The sequence below is a fragment of the Myotis yumanensis genome, unplaced genomic scaffold (genome assembly GCF_028538775.1).
Source record: "Myotis yumanensis isolate MYYU_CA2020_CCGP unplaced genomic scaffold, mMyoYum1.0.hap1 SCAF_13, whole genome shotgun sequence".
In the NCBI taxonomy this organism is placed as follows: Eukaryota; Metazoa; Chordata; class Mammalia; order Chiroptera; family Vespertilionidae; genus Myotis; species Myotis yumanensis.
Genome location: NW_027223764.1, coordinates 12,620,926 through 12,642,416, shown reverse-complemented (window position 1 = coordinate 12,642,416; position 21,491 = coordinate 12,620,926). Strand labels below are relative to the sequence as shown.

Here is a 21,491-nt window from a genome sequence, read left to right as displayed (position 1 = left end):
ATTCCATTTGTATTTATTTTTTCTACAAAATAAAGAAATTAATCTTTGCTCAAATTTGAAATACAGATGGACACTAGCACATAGATATACACATATATTAAGGGTGCATGAGCCATTAACAGAGGCATGCAATTAACAGTTTAGAGGCTTAGTGGCCTGTCCATTTATAATAGTCCCACAGCCCCAAATGCCTGTGTGTATGTGCATGTGTGTGTCAGAGAGAGAGAGAGGGAGAGAGGGAGAGAGAGAGAGAGAGAGAGAATTACGATAAATCTATAAATCCATTGCCAGGACAAAAATGTTCCTCAGGCTCCCTAAGATAAACAACACATTATCTGTGTATATGGAGACTGTGGGCCCCGCACAAGCACACACACACCCCTCAGTAGGCTAGCTGCTTGGATCTTGGTGTCACCTCAACTCAACTCTGCCAACAGCCTCTGTTTCCTGAACTGGGAGTCTGCTTTCCTCTTTACTTCTGACATCAAACAAGAAATGTTAGGTATTTGCCTCCTCTTCTCTCTCCCTCAGCCCTGGCAGCCCCCTTTCCCTCCTTATCTTCTACTCTCCAAGTTCCAAATTCAAGAGAAAGAGACCTCTGTACAGCCTCTAAAACCATGTTCCTGAAGACTACTTTAACGCAAGGAAAATTCAATGAAAAACCAGAGTTTTTACACACACACACACACACACACACACACAACTTATTAGCCAATAAACACTGAATTCTACGCCTTCCATATATTATTTCTTTAATTTTCACCGTTTTATGTGGTACTTACTATTGTTACCCCCATTTTACAGATGAGGAAACTGAAGCCCTGAAAGTGGAGTAAATTGACCATGAAAGTTCCAGACCCGTGCTCCTGCCCTGGGCTCTTCTCCAAAGCTGAGCTGCCAGAGGTGAGTCCAGGATCCTCAGCGGGAGAGCTTCCTAGTCTCTGTTGCCAATGGCGCCTGACCTTTATCTGACTCCGAATCATGAGGCAGCAAAGAACAGTGGTCCCAGCACATCGTCGAGCACATGGCAAAGCCTGGGATCTGCAGCAAATCAGCTGCCCTCTCTGGCCCTCAGTTTCCCCCACTAAAATGAGTATCCGGAACCGGAACCTTCCAAAATTGCAGACACAAGGATGCTATTTTCTTGGTTTCCCTTGTGCCATGCACTGGACTGTGTCCCCTCAAAGTTCGCATGTTGAAGCTCTAACCCCCAATGTGACAGTATATGGAGGCAGGGGTTTTAGGAGGTTAAATGAAGTCACAAGGATGGAGCTCTAATCCAACAGGATTGGTGGCCTTTGAGGAGGGAGAGGAGACAGGGACCAAGCCATGTGAGGACACAGTGAGAAGTCTGCAAACCAGAAAGAGTGCTCTCACCAGACCCCGATCATGCTGCCCCCCTGATCTCAGACTTCCAGCCTCAGACTGAGAGAATAAAGTTCTGTTGTCGAAGCCACCTAGTCTCTGGCATTCTGTACGGCAGCCCAAATAGACCAACACACCTTGGATTCTAAAAAGGATCCATGACCCCATTAGAGGGTTAAGATCCAGGAGGCCTGGCCAACTAAGGTTGGGATGGCCACGCGTCTACGCACCCATCCTCATGAGCGTCCAGTTGCTGTCCATCTGCTTGGCCGCCTGGAGAAAGTAGCGCCCATCCGTCCACATGGCTGCATGGTCTTCTGTGATGATGGCTGTGCCTGGAGCAAGGGAACAAGGACATGAGAAAGGTTTCTGACAACTGCCCGAGAGCTGCACAGAAGGAGAGCAGACAGGCAAGCACGGTGTGAGCACCAGCTCCTGTGCAGCTGGCCACCCCACCACCACCCAGAGGGCAGGTGGCCTTTCACTCCAGGGCAGCCTCCAGGCAAGAGAAGGCAAAGCCCTCAGAACCAGCTGTGGGCCAGGCTCTGAAGGAAACAGCCCTGCGGCAGCCAGGCTGCCTGGACCCTGGTACCTGTGTGGCATGAGTCAACGCCAGGAGAACAGAGGACTGGGATCTAAGGCCAAAATGGGCTCATAATCCATGAGATGGAGAAACGGTTCCTGCTCAGCAATCACAGTGATCCACTCCACCAGACACCCCGAAAGAGTGGGAGACCCCCCGGGCCCCCAGGAGTGTTCGTGATGGCTCAGTAGGAGTGTGTGTCTCCCACCTCCACCTGCCTTCAGTTCCCACAGACCTGGCAGACCTCAGGGCTTTCGGCAGAGGTGTCAGCCAGTCCTAAGTGCCAACCAACACAAGCACTTACATCAAAGGAAGCAACGGGCCAACTCCGAGGAGAGAGGGGCTCTTGCCGAGGCTAGCTAGCTTAAGGGTGCGAGTCTGAAATGGGGACACCCTAAAACTCAAGGGCACAACAGCTTTGCGAAAGTGAGGGCAAGGCACCAATGAGGCTCAGCATTAACCTTTGCCATTTACACCGGAAGTGAAAAGAAAGAAATCAAAAGCCAACCACCTGGAGAACCGAGCAGGACCAGTAAGCGAAGGTGGGGGTGCTGGGGGATGTGAGGGTCCCATGAATTATTTGCAGTCCTGGTTGCACAGGTATATTCCGTTTAATTGATATGATTTCCCATATTTCTGTTATATTCAAGAAGAAGTTCCAAAACATTTTTTAAATAAAAAACTTTAAAACTCTAAAAGCCAAGGCATCAAGGAAAGGGTCGCTCCCAGGGGACCGCAGGGAGCTGGAGGATGCTGGGAACTCGCACGTTTCTGCAGGGGCTCGATGGGGAACGTCTGGTTTGCATTTTCCTTTTGGTGCTTTATCGCAGGCTGAAACTCGTTCCAGTTATTTTTGGGAGGCGAACAAAAGTGTAGAAAGAACAGAGAGAGAGTTTAGCGACTCACCCGCAGAGCCATCAAATCCAGAGACGAAGGCCCGCCGACAGTCGCACGGGGCAATGTACTCACTCTGAAAAACAAAAAGGGCGAGGCATTGGACCCGTCAGTCGCACGCTGGCGCCGCCGGGCTCAGCCCTGTGCGAGGCCCACAGAGACTACACAGGCTGGCGAATCCTTGGCACCTGCCTTCAAGGGACAGACAGGCTGCTTAGAAGGCAGGCTGAACATTGGAAAAAAAATGAGTGCACAATACAGAAGACCCTAATTAATGAAGGGCTCAATGAGCTTTTCCCATTTGTCTCTCGTTTCTCATCTGGAGAACAAAGCGAATCCAGAGAAACAGATCAAAACTGCTCTTCCCTCACCAAGATCTTACTCAAAAAACAAACCAAGAGTCTTCCCCCTTCCCGACACTGACATTTAGGCATCTGTTATTTTTTGAAAAGTAAGGCTGGATTTCTGTCTTCAGTGCCAACAATTCTCTAACTTAAACCTCTCTGGGTATTAGCTTGTTTCTGCACTTCCTGTGTGTGTCCCTTTTCCCAGGTAGCGTCAGCAATTGCTCCCACGCAGACAGACCCTGACCCTTCCTGTTAGGGAAAGAGGGGAAACGCTTCCTCCAACCGGGAGGCGTTAGCAAATGAAACAAACGTCATGTCCAAACCCAGGTCCTCCGCAGAGGACAATCCCTTGCCTCTGAAGGGACAGGGGTGGGGACTGAAGAAAGTCAGAGGTTCTCAGTCCTGGGCAGAGGGTATGAGGCCAGTGTGCAGCTTCTGGAACAGTCAATGGGACACAGGGAGTTAAGGCCGTTGCCCTGACACATCTAGTAAGTGGCAGAGGCAGGATTTGAGCCTGGACTCTGACGCCTTCTGCCATGCTGCCCCCATAGGACACATCATCTCATCCTCACAAGGGCTCTCCAGGATAAGACCAACGGCAAACAAGAAAACGGAGCGAAGAACGGAATCTTTAAGTAACCTGCCCACTGCCCGGTCAATAGCAGGGCCCAGATCCGCTTCAGACAAGAGCTGTGGCTCCTCCTCCTGTTAGCAGTTTCTCCCGAGCTAAAGAACCTGGCAGGGTTAGGAATGCTCTGGGTGGAAAATGGGGCTTCTGGCTGGACCCCAAGCCATTTTAGGGGGTGCCCGTGATGTTAGGGGGAAAAGTGCTCATGTTCCACTCCTGCTGTGAGTGAGAGCTTCCCTTTCACCAAGGCAGCCACAGCACCTCCTCAGACCAGCCACAAGCCCACCACCCAGAGAAGAGCCAGCAGAGAGAATCGTGATGGCAGGACGAGGGGCTCTCCGCCACACCGGCCCTCCAACGGCCCCGCTGAGTGGTCTGCGTCGAGTCTCATCACCTCCCTCGGCCTCAGGTCCTCATTCCAAGAAGGTCATTTCAGATTGCTGAATGCAACAGCAGGCACATGTTTTATCCCGAAAACATAAAGTAACATTTCATACATAGCACTAAAGACACAGAAAGAAATGGTGGTCAACAGTATGAACTGGAGAATCCTCATTCGTTTATTAACCCAACAATCATTGGTGCAAGACTTAAAAAAAAAAGGCAAAATGGGTGGAGAGAAGTCACACCCTCCTCCTAGGACTGCTGTAAGGAACAGTCAGTTAATTTTTAAAACAACTCTCCAGAAACCTAAGAGCGCTGCACATTTGCAGTGGAAGAGGTAGTATTCATGTCTGCTTCCGGAATGGTGAAAAGGCATCTAAGAGGCTGGGAAAACTAAGTCAACAAAAATAATTCTTACACTAAAAATCACAGTGCATTATGGTGAAGACACAGGGGGGACACTATCGACGACAATGAGGTACCCCTGGCTTGGGGCTCTCCCACCTGTGACACACAGTGAGGACACTGGCTTGGGCTCTCCCACCTGTGACACACAGTGAGGACACTGGCTTGGGGCTCTCCCACCTGTGACACACAGTCAGGACATTGGCTTGGGCTCTCCCACCTGTGACACACAGTCAGGACACTGGCTTGGGCTCTCCCACCCGTAACACACAGTGAGGGCACTGGCTTGGGCTCTCCCACCCGCGATACACAGTCAGGACATTGGCTTGGGCTCTCCCACCCGTGACACACAGGGAGGATGCTGACGAAGGTCTGGCAGAGAAGGTACTGCTGATCTTGGCCCAGCTGGACTCCTCCATGCAGGGACACGTTTCTAGAGGATGCACCTCCCCTATCTGGGCAAGCCTCAGAGGAGGGACAGGCACCCATGGGGGTTTACCTAGAGGTGCTCATCAGCAAAGGCAAGAGGAAGGTTTCTCCAAAGGAAGGTAATATATACGGTGTCCCCCCAAAAATGTATACACACACTTTGAATAATTATAAAAGCAGTGTGTATTAAAATACATTTCATTTTCAAAATTGAGCTATCAGCTGTTAAAGTGTGTATACATTTTGGGGGGGACACCCTGTATTAACAGCAGGTGGACATATTTGGTTTGGGATCAAGATGAGGTCTGGGGCAAGAATGTCTAGACATGACCTAAGTGGTCAACCCGCCAGAAAGACATCGCCTATGAAGCTGTTACCTCCACACCAACAGGCTCAACAGAGGCCAGACAAGCAGTAGGCCCAGGCCTCCTACTCTTCCCCCAGCCATGTGCTGGCAAAGCCCAGGGACACTCTCCCTTGAGAACAGCAAAAGGTCAGAGCATGCAAGGAGCAAGGCACAGCAGCACAGCTGTTGGCTTCTTCCCCAAGCCATCCACTTCTCTGCATCTCTAATGTCAGTATTCAGGCCAGGCCTCCATCATCTCTACCTGGACCACTGCCTACAGGAAGCATGTCAAACTCACGGCCGGCAGCACGCCTCATTTCCGTGGCCCGCCAGCCGCAAGTTTGACATGCTTGGCCTACAGCCACTCTTCACACACTTGGAGTGAGCTTTTCAAACTGCTGACCCACTAATCCAGGTTAGACTGTGCATAGAGACAAGGGCCACCTGTCCCCAAATATGAAGGTAACTTCCTGTCTTTGGCATCTTCTTTCTTAAATGAAACCAAGTCAAGGTATGTGGGGAAAATAGCTTCATGCCCTTTCCTTAGTGTACAGCTGCTGAAAGGGGGCTTCCCACCCTGGACTTCACCTCCCAGGCCCCCTTGCTTTTAGGTGGGGGTGTCACATGACTAGTTCTCACCAATGAAATGTGAGTGGAAGTGATGTCTGGGTCAGGGCAGGAAACATGGGTGTGTCTTCAGCACATTCCTGCCCCTTCCTCCAGCTAGGATGTTGGTGTCACAGGATGGAAAGAACCTAGATTCCTAAATCATTCTTCTTCCTGGTGGAAGAAAGTCACCCACCAACCAGGAACACTCACTCGGGACTGCTACATGGGCAAGAAATAAAGCTCCACAGAACCAGGCCACTGAAACGTCAAGATGCATCACCACAGCCAGCATCACTCTAATTAATAGTAGATAAAATCACTCTGGGATAAAAACCACCACCTCCCACCCCAGGGCAGAGTCTGTTTAAGAAATACAAAACAAAACAGGAAGCCGACTCCAGGAGGAATGGGAATAGGATCCAAGGAGTTTAGGAAAATCTGATTCATGTCTTTCAGAAGGAGGAACCATAAACACAGCCAAAAACTCCGTTGGCAGAGGCACCCCGGACAGAACGTGACCCTTTGACTAAGCCGATCCCAAGAGGATGGGGAGGGTGAAGACTTCGGATTTCTCAAAAGCACGCTGGCACAACCCCAGCCCCAACCAACGCTCCTCTTGGTTTGGGGCCAGTGGTGCCCACCAATCTCAACGTTGGACTTAGATGGTCCATGAAAGCCTTCAGATTACCAGAGAGAATGAACAACCCTTCACTGTAAAAGTCCCACTGGGCCCAAACTCATTAATACCACACCCTGTTCAGAGTTTACACAGAAAAAAAAACCCTTAAGAGTTGCAGAGAAGCAGACCCCTGGAGTGCCAAGTCCTTGCGTAACTATGCATTTGGGGTGCATTTTCTCTCTAACACAGAACAGTGTGTGGGTGTCTGTGTTTGTGTTTTGGAAAATACAGAAAAGACAGACTTCAAGATTCCCCTTCATTCTCCAACACTCTCCCACCCGTAGGAGAAACCCCAGCAACCCTGAATCTAGCCTGAAATGAAACAGTTAGGAACAAGAGCCACAAAGAACAGTGGCCTCTCTATTACTGAGGAGGCTGCTGCGGCAGGTCGCACACAAAGCCAACCTTCCTCCTTGTCCTCCCAGTCCTGGCAGGGACCCAGAATCCCACTTAACAGTCACCCAACCATGCCCCACCTCTCCACAGAAACCGAAACAAGGAACTCACGGCTTCTCATTTCTTTCTGTGGGTGGCACAAGGAACACTTGGATTCCAAACTTCCCAATGCCCTCTGCCATTTGCCTGAAGGTCCAATCTCTGTTCTACTTCTCCTCCGAACCCTTTTCCCCTCTTCTTTGCTCCTAAAGCCAGCACCCATATCCAAGTGCTCTGTACCCCCACCTCTGGGATCCTGCAAGAGCCTAACAGGTTTCTCAGCTCCCAGTGTTTCCCTTCTCCAGTCCACACAACACTGCTCCCTCTCACAGATCATGTCACTCCTTTGCTCAAAGACCTTCAATGGGCCCCTACTATCGAACAAAACCTAAACTCCTGACCCTGGTGGTGAAGGATCCCCATGACCAGTCATGGGTGGCTCATGAGTGGCCTTGACCAAGCCCCTATTTTTCCTTCTTTTTCAAGGTTATCATTATTCATGTTCTCCTACACCCATGGATTTGCTCATGGTACTTCTTATACTTCTATCTCCAAGCATTTAAATTCTACCTGTTCACATTCCAGTTAAATGTACTTTCTCCATGAAGCCTTCCTTGCCAGCTTAATATATTCCCTCTCAGCTAAGAATTCAGTCCACACTTTATCTTTCTACTAAAATATAAGCACAGTGAGGGCAGGAATTCAATCTTAAATTCATCTTTGCAACCCTATAGTACCATGACCACAAAGAGAAATGCAAACATTTGCTGACTCAAAGACCGAAAGGAGGAGATCCTAGAATCCTTTCATCCTTCTGCCTTTCAGCCCCATAACATGAGGTCTCCATGCCCTCCAAATCCAACTCTCCCATATTTATTTTTTTTAATCCTCGCCCAAGGTTGTTTTTTTATTTTATTTTATTTTATTTTATTTTGAGAGAGAGAGAGAGAGCGAGAGAGAGAGAGACATCAATATGAGAGAAATATTGATCAGTCACCTCCCATACATACCCCAATGGGGGATTAAACCCACAACCTAGGTATGTGCCCTGACTGGGAATCAAACCTGCAACCTTTTAGTGTATGAGACAACATTTCAACCAACTGATCCATCCTGCCAGGGCCCTCCTATATTTAAATAACTAGTGTTCTCAGAGGTAAAGGGCACTTACTGAGTTGCTTTCATTAAAGATGGAGGTTGGGGGGAAGGAGGGAGTGATACTCAGAATCATCCCTAAAACCTACTGGGTGAAGATCAATGACGACTTTACAGATGCTCTTCTGGCTGTCAGAGGATGGGACTGTCTGGATGGAGAGAAAGGAGGAAGCACAGACAATTCTGCTAGGGACAGAGTGTGACAGAGGAGATGGGTAAAGTGTGTCAGCAACAGAAAGGTCCAGACTTCTACCCCTCATTTGTCCACTAATTCTTCCACCATTTATTAAAAGCTGGCTATACTCACTGGAAACAAGGGAGCCAGAACCAAATCAACAGGCATTCAGTGGAACCCCACTGGACACAGGTCCCTATGCCAGGCCCTGGAGGACATGCTTAGTTGTGGGTGGACAACTAGAATCCAATAAACACGTTGGGTCTGGGGGGAAAGAATGAAATGAGAGGAGAGACTGATGCGTTCCATCACCACCAACCCATCTCTACTCAGTACCTGGTGGGCATCCCCCGACGGGATGATGTAGGCCTGGATGGGCTCTGTCACATACTCCAAGTTCCTCATGGCTTGTCTCAGCTGCCTCAGCAGCTCTGAGGTTACCTTCGGAGGCATTCTGCCGTCTGCAACAACAGGAGAGTTTGTTTCAAAACCAGCCTGCCCCGTGCAACTCGATGACTATGCAAACAGAGCCCCAGAGAAGCACCCGCTTTGTTCCACCCCATTCCCGGAGGCAGCTTCAAGATGAACACGCCGCCATTCGACCAAAAACAAAGCTGCCCCAAAACTCTCCGGTTTACAGTTTTTAAATACCACTTCCAAATAGCCACTTGTGGCAAGAAAACTTGAGCTACTAAGACTAATTTCCAAATGGATTAGTTACCTCTTTCATTTCTAGGATTTATGCTAAGAAGATCATTAAACAAGTACACAAAGGTGTAGGTGCTTATCTGTGTTTATAGTAGTAAAAATATGGAGGGAAAATACATGACTGGTTAAATAAATTACCATCCATCCAACAGCACACAATCAAACCATTCAAAATTACATCGTTTCAGCCATTATGAACAAAGCTGCCATAAACATCCACATGCAGGTTTTTGTGTGAACGTAGTTTTCAACTCCTTTGGGAAAATAGCAAGGAGCATGATCGCTGTAAAGAGTATATTTAGCCCTAGCTGGTTTGGCTCAGTGGATAGAGTGTCGGCCTGCGGATGGAAAGGTCCCGGGTTTGATACTGGTCAAGGGCATGTACCTCGGTTGCAGGTTCCTCCCCGGCCCAGGCCCTGGTCAGGGTGCATGCAGGAGGCAACCAATCGATGTGTCTCTCTCACATAGATGTTTGTTTTTTTGTCTTTCCCTCTCTCTTCCATTCTCTAAAAATCAATGGAAAAATATCCTGGGGTGAGGATTTTTTTTTTAAATGTATATTTAGTTTTATAAGAAACTATCAAACTGTCTTCCAACCTGGCTGTACTTTTTTGTATTCCCACCATTAACAAGTAAAAATTCCTGTTGTGCCACATGCTTGCCAGGACTTGGTGTTGTTGGTGTTGTTTTGGATTTTGCCAACCCATTTTTTAACAAACAGAATATGTTTTACTTAACTAAAGATGTTCTGGTGCACCATGCTCCAAGTAATGGAGTTACACTGAGGCAACTACACCACAGCTTATCCTCCAGGGCAGTCACCCTCACTCACTGGGGCTTGTACCCGATTAGGTATGGACCCTCTTTTTGGTCCTTTAACTTTTTCATCTGCTTCATTCTCCTTCATCACCAGCACCTTGGGCTTCCATTTATCAGTCGAGATGATTTTCTCCAATAGAATTCCCTATGCCGTACTAGACCGATCTTGGGACTCACTGAACAAGTGCCCCATTCATAACCTGCAGCCAGGGCAGCTTCAGCCACAGGCCTCGGCCTCCACCTCCGGAGTCTCCGAAGGACAGTCGTACTCAAGGAGATGGCCGCTGAAAAAGATCCTAGTCACAATTCAAGCATGTCCATGTTCTGTGCATTACAGCTGCTTCTGAGTACTTCTCAGCGGGGCACCCTTTCCTTGTATCTGATGTCCTGAACCTGTAACCTCTCACTTATCTGAGAGAGAGGGAGCAGAAGTACCGAGGCTGACCTAAGTTTATAGGTCAACACCTCCACTGAGTTCAAAATGAAGCCCACTGCGACCTCATCAGCTTGTCAGCATCTGAAAACGTTATTATGACACCTTCCAGGAGCTTCTAAATAGACTTAACGCGTTTCCAAACCATACTTCTGAGTAACTTAATTCTTAGAGTCAAGAAAAAATGTAGACTTCCTTTGGACCAGTACTTCAACCTTGACTGCATATTAGAACTACCTGGGGGACTTCTGACTTAATTAGTCTGGAGTACAGCCTGGGCATCTGGAATTTTAAAAAGCAAATATATGATAGAAGCCAATATATTTTCTTTCAAGACCATTAATTTCTTTATAGGACCTGGCTTCCATTTGGGCACGCTCTGACTTAAGAACTTTGATGGCACTGACTGGGTGTTTATAGCGTTGACTGTGGTATGCGTCAACATTACCAGCCACTAACTTCATCAGCAAAGTCAACAGAACCAGTGGCAAGCACAAAATCCTCAATTACAAACTGTAAACCATCCGAGGCAAATGGAGCCAGCCAAAGACAGCCTCTGCTTCCTGGGACCACAATCCCTCTCCTCACCACCACCTTCTGACCTCCCTCACCATCTCCTGCCTCCTCAAAACCATCAGCAGCATCAGCTTCACTCTATGACAGTGGCATTCTCACACTTCCCTCCACAGCGCCAGCTGCCCCCATCACCACTCTTGATACTTCCCCTGCTCCTTCCTCCTCACCCTTCATGCCCTTCGCATTTGCATGGTGTCCTTGATCAGATGCAGCCACTTCTTTGTCACCTATATCAGACACAATGAAAAAATTCCCAATACTTCAGTGGCTGAGGTAGTGTGTGCTGTGGCCATGGAAGTGGCTACCACTCATGTAAATGCAGTGAGCAAGGTGTTGAGACAGCTGTGGCCACAAGGACAACAGGTCTTGAAAATAACTGAGTGGATGAGCAGCTAGAGCTGAGGAGGGGGGCAAAGCTAGCACAGGTATAAGACCCAGCCATTGGGGTGGCAGCAGTTGAAAAGGCACTCAAAGATGGAGAAGATGAGGCCCGGCTGGCGTGGCTCAGGGGATGAGTGTCAACCTATGAACCAAGAGGCCACAGTTTGATTCCCAGTTGGAGCACATGCCCAGGTTTTGGGCTCAATCCCCAGTAGAGGACATACAGGGGGCAGCCAATTGATGATGCTCTCTCATTACTGATGTTTCTCTCTCTCCCTCTCCCTTCCTCTCTCTGAAGCCAATAAAAATATATATATTTTAAAGATAGAGAAGATGAAAGGCATGGCTGGCGATCCTCAGAGGGTAATTTTTATAAGGATTAAATGGGTTGCTCTCTATAAAGCATTTAGAAACAGTGCCTGGCACATACTAAATGTTAATGTGCTTGCAATCTTTAGAGTGAGTGCATAATTAACGAACTCTGACAGCAATGTGATAAATGGTGCCACAGGTGTACCTACTGCCTCTCCTTAAGGCAGGGACCACATCATCTTCATCTCCGATTCCACTACCTCTAACTCCATTAACACACATATGCTCACTCAAAGATGGCTGGATGGGCATCACAACTGTGTATCTGTGATCTTTTCAGACTCAATGTAATGAACAATAACGAACCTTCCATGAAAGCTAGGATCTTAGCAGATGCCGTATTACAGCATCTGTTCACTCCACATCCCATTACTTTTCAGAAATGTCAGAAGCAGCCAAGAGCTAATCAGGGTGTGCAGGGAAGTGGAAAGCCAAGAGCAACAAACCTAGTCCATGATGTAACATTAGCCCATACACTGCCAGGTATTTTTAAATCATGCTTTTAAAATGAATGACTCATTTAAAAGTCTCTTGCGTATGTGGGTCTGCTTTTAGAATTAAGTTTCTAAACCTTCAGCCTTTATCACAAACTAGACTTTTCACTCCTTGGAAGTACATGAAAAGCACACCACGTTAACCTCACTGGGTGGCTAGAAGTATTTAACATGACAGCATGTGTGAAAGCAACATGCACAGCATACGGTACATTGTAGGAGCCTAAGAAATAGGATTTGAATCTGGATCTGAAGCACCAGCTGGGATTTCTACAAGCCTTGTTATAAGAGTAGAAAGGGATGCTCACTCTCCCTCCCTCCCGGGAAAATGCCGTAGCCTTTCCCTCCCCTCTCTTCCTCCCCCACAGGCACACATCTCCTAAACTCTAAGGGTCCCCACAAGCTTTGCAACCAGGGGAGCAATGGGCAGCAGCAGCTGGTCCTGAGCTAAGCCCCTGAACCTGTCTCCAAGGCCCCTTTTCTCTGACTTCCCAGTGAGCCAGGCAGCCCGGGCAGCCTCATTTCTTCCCTATAGCTTTTCTAGAGAGCCAAAGCAGCCCCGCCCAGGCTCTCTCCCGTTGCTTCCTCTACCCTAAGCCCTTGCTTGTTTCACTGTCTCTAACTTTAATAAACATACTCTGAAAATAAAAAATAAAAATAAAATAGAAGGGGCTGTTGTTCTCCAATTTCAGCATCTTAACACGTACACAGATACAAAGCTGCGCTTCCAGCATCTGAGCAAGGGCCAAGGGCTTTCCATGCATTAGTGGTTAATTCTCATAATAATCCTCCAAGGGAAGTTTCACTATTCCCATTTTTCAGATAAAGAAACAAGAGTTAAATACTTGCCCAAGTCAACTGGATCATTAGGAACCAGAAGCCAGATCTAATTCCCAAGTCCATGTTCTATCATCTAAGGCAGCGGTCGGCAAACTGCGGCTTGCGAGCCACATTCGGCTCTTTGACCCCTTGAGTGTGGCTCTTCCACAAAATACCAACTTCTGTGCATGGGCCACGAAGTTTCAATCGCACTGTATGTGCACGCACGTGGTATTTTGTGGAAGAGCCACACTCAAGGGGCCAAAGAGCCGCATGTGGCTCTCGAGCCGCAGTTTGCCGACCACTGATCTAAGGGATCATAACAGAGGCTCTCTTAAAGCGTTCTAAGACCAATGGAATCAAAACAAGTGGGTTCTGGTTTCCAGTTGGGATCTGCAACCTCAGACTACTGAACCCCCTGAACCTCTATTTCTTCATGTATAATAAGAAGAAAGGGAAGTTCTCTTCACCTCTAAATTTGCTAGTTCTATCACTTTTCCCCTTTCATTACTTCCCCTTTTCCCCTCTCCTCCCTCCCAAGATGGCCCAAAATGTGTTGCATGATCTATATTTTTAAAGAAAAAGGATTAGTGCAATTATAGCACTAATCTTCCAAAGAGAGATTAGTCATGGTTTCTTGTGAGCTTCGGGGATTGATTTTTCACTCAGCTAAAAGGAAACATTTCGGTTCTCCTGGGAAGTCCATAGAAAAGCACTGGCTTATGGGGGCTAAAAATACAGAAATGCGTCACTTTTTAGAATTCAGGTATCTGGCAACCGAACAATGCAACTAACCAATTCTGGGGAGAAGATATAGTTCTAGAAATGTTTCACAAAAAGATTTCCCTGAATGCATATTCAATTTATAAAGCACAATAATAAGTATATTATAAGCTTTTCTCATTTCATAATCATATGATGAACATTGAAAGCTAATCTCTAAGGCAGCCAATAGAGGATTATACTAGAGACTAGAAAAACTAGACTAGTAACTTATCACAACTACCCCTGGAATGAGAAATGCCATAACTTTCATTCTCTAACTTACTACTCTTAAAAAAAGTAGCGAGTACTTAGAAACAGTAGCCAACTACCCAGAAAGTCAAGAAACAAAGTGATTTTTAAGTTCCAGATACAAATCCTCCCAACCTCAGCCATGATCAATTATTAACCCCTTACCTTCTCTTTTCTCCCACCTTGAGGCTAAGGCAAGGGTAACTAAAAATCCTTTTGAGATGTCCCATCTAATAATTGGCAAAATTATTACCTGTGTCCATACCTGGGTCTCCTGAATATATCACCTCGTAAGGTTCAATTATTCTTAAATTTTTCAGCTGAAAGTCACGGTGGCTCGCCCTTAAGAAGAGAAAGAACAGGATATTGCAGACTTTGACCACAGTAAACGTGGCAAGGCTTAGTCAGAGAGGCCATCAACTTGACTGAGCAATTTTCCTTCGTGAGTCCAAAGAACTCTTACCCCAGGATCAGTAATGAAATAAATGAAAACCTCAGATAAAACATCAGCATGACAGGTAAACCTTTTCAGGCCTACCCTATAGTTCATGAATTTTCATCAGCTGTGTCTCACCTCCTGTTTAACTAGGATAAAAAGACTTTATTTGCAATGACTGTCACATGGACAAATTCTTGGTTCTTTTTCAAATTTCCCTGTTCTTTCTTCATGGTGCCCTATTCTTTTTTTTTTTTTTCTTTATCCTCATTCAAGGATATGCTTATTGATGAGAGAAAGAGAGAGAGAGAGAGAGAGAGAGAGAGAGAGAGAGAAATATGTGAGAGAAACATCAATTGGTTGCCTCCCGTATATACCCCTGCAACCTGGGTGTGTGTCCTGACTGGAAATAAAACATGCAACCTTTGGTGTAAGAGATAATGCTTCAGCCAACCGAGCCATCCAGGCAGGCCCATGGGGTCCTATTCTTTCACTATGGTTTCTGTTCCCTTTCTTAGCTTTAATTATTTGGGGCCCTTGTTTTAGAATTCATTTCAGACTTTCCACTATGGTCTGGGGACAGTAATTCTCAAGTTTGCTGGGTCTACTGGCTCCTTTCTGGTGGGTCATTCCTTGTGAGTTTTGTAATCTTTTAGTAAGAGCTTATCTTCATTAGAAAATGAGATGTGTCCTGGATTGTACAAGCATTTCTGTCATTGTCATTTGCTTCTGAGACTAATTTTCATGTTAACTTCTTAGCTAGGAGACTCACACACAAGTTTCCTGCCCCATAAGGGGATAGTCTGACACCCTGGACCCCTGGAATGAAGACCTATAGCATCTGATAACCTCCCCACGGCTCAGTTCCAGCTAAGTTCCCCCAAAATTCAGACTTTAAGTTCCACTAGTATAAATTTCTGGTACCTGAGGATTTTTCTTTCAAGTCCATTCAATCAACAAATAATTTTATTGAGAATCTTCTATAATCCAGGCCCTATTCTAGACACAGCAGTGAACAAAGCACACAACACCTCTGACCTCAGGAGGTTTACATGGGGTTGGGGGAAGGGAGGTTAGTGGGAGGGAAGGGTAGGAGAGGAAAGGCAACAGACACAAAACAAGAATCCAATGTGTCAGGTAGTGAGTATGTGTTCTATGAAACAAGTCAAGTGGGGCAAGGAGAAGAGAAGGTCAGAGACATAAGAGGAAAGTTCTCTGATATGGGTTTGTCAGGCAAGGCCTCTTTGCTAGCAGATGACATTTTATCAGAGACCTAAAAAAAAAAAAAGTGAGTGATCAGCCCTCTGGATTGTCTAGGGCAGGGGTGGGCAAACTTTTTGACTCGAGGGCCACAATGGGTTCTTAAACTGGACCGGAGGGCCGGAACAAAAGCATGGATGGAGTGTTTGTGTGAACTAATATAAATTCAAAGTAAACATCATTACATAAAAGGGTACGGTCTTTTTTTTTTTTTTTAGTTTTATTCATTTCAAACGGGCCGGATCCGGCCCGCGGGCCATAGTTTGCCCACGGCTGGTCTAGGGGAAGAACATTTCAGAAATGGAGCATAGCAAGTGCGAAGGCACTAAGGCAGGCATATGCCTGGTGTACCAGAGGGAAAGCAAGGAGGCCAGTGTGCTGGGAGATGGGAAAGTAAGTGGTTAGGAGACAAGATCCGGGAGGCAACAAGGAGCCTGTTACAGGCTACAAAAGGGGTTTTAGTTATTATTCAGCTATGAACTTAAAGGGAATTTTGTTCTAATTTTACCACATTTTTATGTGTTAATAGAGGGAGAGGTGTTCACATTCGCTCAGTCCACCACACAGCCAGAACCAGAAGACCAGACATTGTCACCAATCACTCCAGGCCTGCTCTCAGATAGCTGCTACTGTCATTTCATGGCCGGAATGCGATGTTCTTTACTGGGGGAACCATGTATTCTTTCATTCAAAAGTAAAATATCTCAATAGTTCTTATAAATATAAATGCAAATGTCCTCAAAAAATACTAGCAAACTGAATCCCATCTATATATATAAAAGCCTAAGTGACCGAACAACTGGTCAACCAGTTGCTGTGATGTGCACTGACCACCATGGGGGCATATGCTCAACACAGGAGCTGCCCCCTGGTGGTCAGTATGCTCCCACAGCCAACCTCCCGTGGCCGGCCAACCTCCCGCGGTCCTTTCCCCCTGACCGGCCCCCATCGTCCCTATGGAGACTGGGCGATTGACCCTGATTGCAGGCCAGGCCGAGGGATCCCCACCCATGCAAGAATTCGTGCACCGGACCTCTAGTAACATATAAAAAGGATCCAAGTGGAATTTATTCCATGAACACAAGATCGGTTCAACACAAAAAAAAAAATAATGTAATAATATACAATATCAATAGAAAAAAAGAACAGCCGTAGCTGGTTTGGCTCAGTGGATAGAGCGTTGGCCCACAGATTGAAGGGTCCCGGGTTTGATTCCGGTCAAGGGCACATGCCTAAGTTGTGGAATCAATCCCCAATAGGGTGTGCAGGAGGCAGCCAATCAATGATTCTCTCTCATCATTGATGTTTCCATCTTTCTCTCCCTCTCACTTCCTCTCTGAAATCAATAAAAATATATTTTTTTTGAAAAGAAAGGAAAAAGAACAAAAATTACATGAGAACCTCAGTAGAGACAGAAAAAGCATTTGACAAAATCTAACACCCCTTCATGATAAAAGTACTCAATAAACTAGAAAAGGAATTTCTCAACTTGATCAAGAATATTACAAAATCCACAGCTAACATCATCCCTATTGTTAAAAGGGTGAATGCTTTCCCTATAAGATCAGAAACTAGACAGACATGTCCACTCTTGCCATTTCTAGTCAATCAGGCAAGAAATTGAATTAAAAGACACTCGTGTTAGAAAAGAAGTAGTAAAACTATCTATTTGCAAATGGCATTATCTTGAATATAAAAAATCCTAAAGAATCTACACAAAAAAATTAGAATGCAAGATACAAAACCAATATGTAAAAATCAATTATATTTACATATACTTGAAATAAACAATTCAAAAATGAAATTTTAAAAAGTTCATTTACAATAGAATCAAAACAATAAATACCTAGGAAGAAACTTAACAAAAGATATGCAAAACCTACACTACAAAAACTACAAGACATTGTTGAAAAAAATCAAAGAAGACCTAAATAAATAGAAAGATATTCTATGTTCATGGGTTGGAAGACTTAACATTGTTTAAAATGGCAATACTCCACAAAGTAATCTACAGTCAATGCACTACCCATCAATTCCAGCTAGCTTCTGCGCAGAAATTGACAAGTAGATCCTAAAATTAATATGCAAATACAAGGAAACCAGAATAGCCAACACAATCTTGAAAAAGAATGAATTTGGAGGAGTCAACCTTCCTGATTTCAAAGCTAATAAAACTACAGTAATCAAGATAGTGTGATACTGACATACAGACAGACTTCTAGATTAATGAAGTAGAATTGAGAGTTCAGAAATAAACCCTCACATTGACTGTCAAGGGTGCCAAAACCATTCAATAGAGAAAAATAGTCCTTTCAACAAATGATGCTGGGACAACTGGAGAGCCACATGCAAAAAAATAAAGCTCACACTATATACTATATACAAAAATGAACTCAAAGTAGATCATACATGAATGTTTTCTTAGAAGAAAACGGTCATAAATTTGCTTGACCTTGGATTAGGCAATGATTTCCCAAATATGACATCAAAAGTACAAGCAACAAAAGAAAACAGATATACTGGACATCGTTAAATGAATGACTTTTATGCTTCAAAGGACACAAGTGAAAAGACAATCCATAAAATGAGAAGCAAATATTTGCAAGTCATATATCTGGTAAGAGTCCAGCATACAGTGTATATAAAGGACTATTACAACTCCAGAAAGACAAAAAGACAAATACCCAATTTTTAAATGGTCGAAGGTTCTAAATAGACATTTCAATTTCTAAGATATACAAATGGTCAATAAGCATATGAAAAGATTTTCAACATCATTATCCATTTGGGAAATGAAATCAAAACCACAATGAGATGCCACTTCACATCCACTAGGAAGATTATAATTTAAAAAACAAACAGACAATAACAAGTAAGGGCAAGGATGTGAAAAAATTAGAACCCTCACACATTGCTGCCAGAAATGTAGGTTTGGCAACAGCCCAGAGTTCCTCAAACAGTTAAACAGAGTTTTCCTATAACCCAGCAATTCCACACTTAGATATAGAAATTGAAAACATAAGTCCACATAAAAACTTGTACACAAATGTCCATAACAAGATTGTTCATAATATCCAAAAATTAGATCAAAGAATTTGCTCAAGGCCTCACAGCAATTTGGTGACAGATTGTCTAGAACTAGAGGCCAGGACTCTCAACTGGACTCAATGCTGTTCCCCTTCCCAAGACTTCGTCAGTCTACACTTTCTCGACACCATGAAGTGCCACTGGGTGGGTAAGGGAAAAGAAGGGTGCAGAGAACTTTGCATAAGACAGTTACAGCACATTTTTCTCCCTCTCTCTTTTTAAAGAAATCCCAGCAAGGTTCTTGTTACCCTCGACCCTCCCCCAGCCCATGATGAGAATCTATCACTCAGAATGAGGCAAAAAAACAAGGACCACCAAGATCCTCAATCATACCCCATGAGGTGGGGCAACGGTAGAATGGAACAAGTTCAAGGGTGGAGATGTGGCTAATGTTGTCTTAGTCTACCCAGAATCCATCTCTTCTTCTTTTCATGAGAGCACCTTCGTTTTCTTTTTGAGAATGTCTCTTCTCCAGTTTCAGTCCACAGAGTTGAGATGAGTCACCCACCAAGTTCTGGGACCCAGATCTGGTCAATCCATCCCTCCAGCCACAATGGCTGGTTCGGGATGGTCAAAAGGATCAAATCAGCCCAGGGAGACTGAGATTTCTGCTCCAACCAGTAAGTTCTAGGAAGGCTCTATTTCTGCTGAGGCTGTCAGCCTAGAACTGCTATTGACCTGCCATGAGGAAAAGCTGCCCATCAGTGAAGCCAATACTGAAGAAATCAGAGCCAAGAAATGCAAAAGACTCAGCTGCACCAGAAGCCAGCTCAACCCCTTTCTACCTACGTCAATTTGAATTCAGTTTCCATCACCTAAACTGCATCACTTTTACACTGAGTGGCACTTAAATTCTGCCAGGAGGGGAGGTGCCTGGGGCAAATGGTCTCCCTTCTCTCAGCCTCTGGTGGCCTGTAAGGTAAAGAGGTTCTATCAGCTGATGTTGAAAGACCATTCTGCCCCTCCAATGTTGTGATTCGATGAACCCAGAAATGACCACCTTGGTCCTCAAAGGCTCTCCTACTACGGCCTAACTCATCATTATGAGCTTGCCTGACCCCATCTTCAGCATGGAACCTGCAGGCAGCTCCTTCCTCATGAGGTTTGCCACATCTCATGCCTAACGGGCTGCAGCAAGGCCACGTCCAAGTCAAGGTCGGCTTGTGATCTGTCGACTCACAAACACAAGCACAGGCCATGGTCTGTGTTCAGCAAGTGAGCCTGGCCATAGTGCCAAGCGCGTTCATTCAAATTTCAACGGGTTGGAGGATGGCTGACCGACCCCATGTGGATCTCCAGGGAGTCTGGCTTCTGGTCTTTGTGAACACTGCATGTCCCTCTCTCTGTCCTGCTCTGTTAGCTGCTCTGATAAGTATACCCTGGCAGCAGCCTGGAGAGAGGAGGGGGGAAGGAGAGGGGGAGGGGGGCGCGCTACTGGCTGAAATGTATTTAATGTGAGACTTGGGGATTTATCTGGGGAGAAGACAGGACATGTTACTGATGGGAGTCCCCAGGAGATGATGTCAAAGTATGGCCTTACACAGCCCTCTGCAACCATTTGGGTGGGGAGGGGCCCGCGTTTGCCTATCTTTGTTGCGGTGACAGATCAGTCCAGCGCCTTGCATGTGTCGGTACTGTCAGGGTTGTAAATTGAGGATTCGATTCCCAGGGTCCCTGGGCGAGGGCGGGGACTCGCCAGAGGAGCCAAGGGGCGTCAACTTCCAGAGACAGCGTGGCCTTCCTGCGGGCCGGGAGGGCCACAGTCACCGCCCCCCTCGGGCCGAACGCGGCCGCTCCGCAGACAGACACACTCATCAGGGGCCCGGACTCGGCATCGGGCAGCCTGGGGGTGCCCGCGGCCCCGCCAGAAACAACCCGGAACTTGCCGGCTGCAGGGCGCCCTCCCCCAGCTCTCGCTGGGGGCTCCAGCCAGCCCGGGCCTTCCCCGGCCCGCAGCGGGCCGCCCGCCGCTCTACCCCCGCGCGACCCTGCCCTGGGGACGGCCACACGCGCACCGGGCCCGGGGAGCCGCGCGCGCCCTCGGCCGGCTCCCGGGCGCTCTCCTCACCTGACTCGCGGTGCCTTCCTGGAGGCTGCCATTCGCGGTGACGTGCCCCAGCCCACGTCAGGGGTGCACAGACCAGCTGATCACCCGCTGGAGGGATGGAGGGAGGGAGGCCGGCCGGTGGGCGAGTTGCTAGGCGCGCGCGCCCGCCGGCCACGCCCCCGGCTGTGTCGTGCGTGCGTGGGCGCCGCGGCCCCGCCCACCCGCAGGGCCCGCCCACCACCCAGGTCTGGGCGGTGCGGTTTCCACCCGGAGTCCAGCCTGCAGGCACCTGCAGTCTGGCCTACACACAGCAGCCAGGTCAGTCCTTTGCAGCCTGAGATCATGTCCCTCTGCTGCTAAGCGCTTGCGATGAGTCCTCATTTTTGGGGGGAGAAGGGAGGGCGACCTAGGGATTCAATGACAGCGGTTCTCAACCTGTGGGTCGCGACCCCTTTGGCGATCGAACGACCCTTTCACAGGGGTCTCCTAAGACCATCCTGCATATCAGATATTTACATTACGATTCATAACAGTAGCAACATTACAGTTATGAAGTAACAACGAAAATAATTTTATGGTTGGGGGTCACAACATGAGGAACTGTATTTAAA

At 46.7% G+C, this 21,491-nt stretch overlaps 1 protein-coding gene across 3 annotated transcripts in view; it reads right to left on the bottom strand.

Moving 5' to 3' along the window:
• The window catches only part of XPNPEP1 (X-prolyl aminopeptidase 1), a 44,714-nt gene extending 23,714 nt beyond the window's left edge, over positions 1-21,000 (bottom strand). The window contains exons 1-5 of one of the 3 annotated variants that reach the window (XM_070432321.1): positions 20,902-21,000; positions 14,304-14,392; positions 8,771-8,895; positions 2,855-2,918; positions 1,596-1,700 (exon numbers count right to left, since the gene is read on the bottom strand). In XM_070432321.1, the coding sequence (XP_070288422.1) occupies positions 1,596-1,700; positions 2,855-2,918; positions 8,771-8,895; positions 14,304-14,392; positions 20,902-20,933 (415 nt within the window). In that variant the 5' untranslated portion in view covers positions 20,934-21,000. The remainder of the gene's footprint in view (positions 1-1,595; positions 1,701-2,854; positions 2,919-8,770; positions 8,896-14,303; positions 14,393-20,901) is intronic. The other 2 variants (XM_070432322.1, XM_070432323.1) reach the window with 2 other exon arrangements.
• Positions 21,001-21,491: the final 491 nt, after the last annotated feature.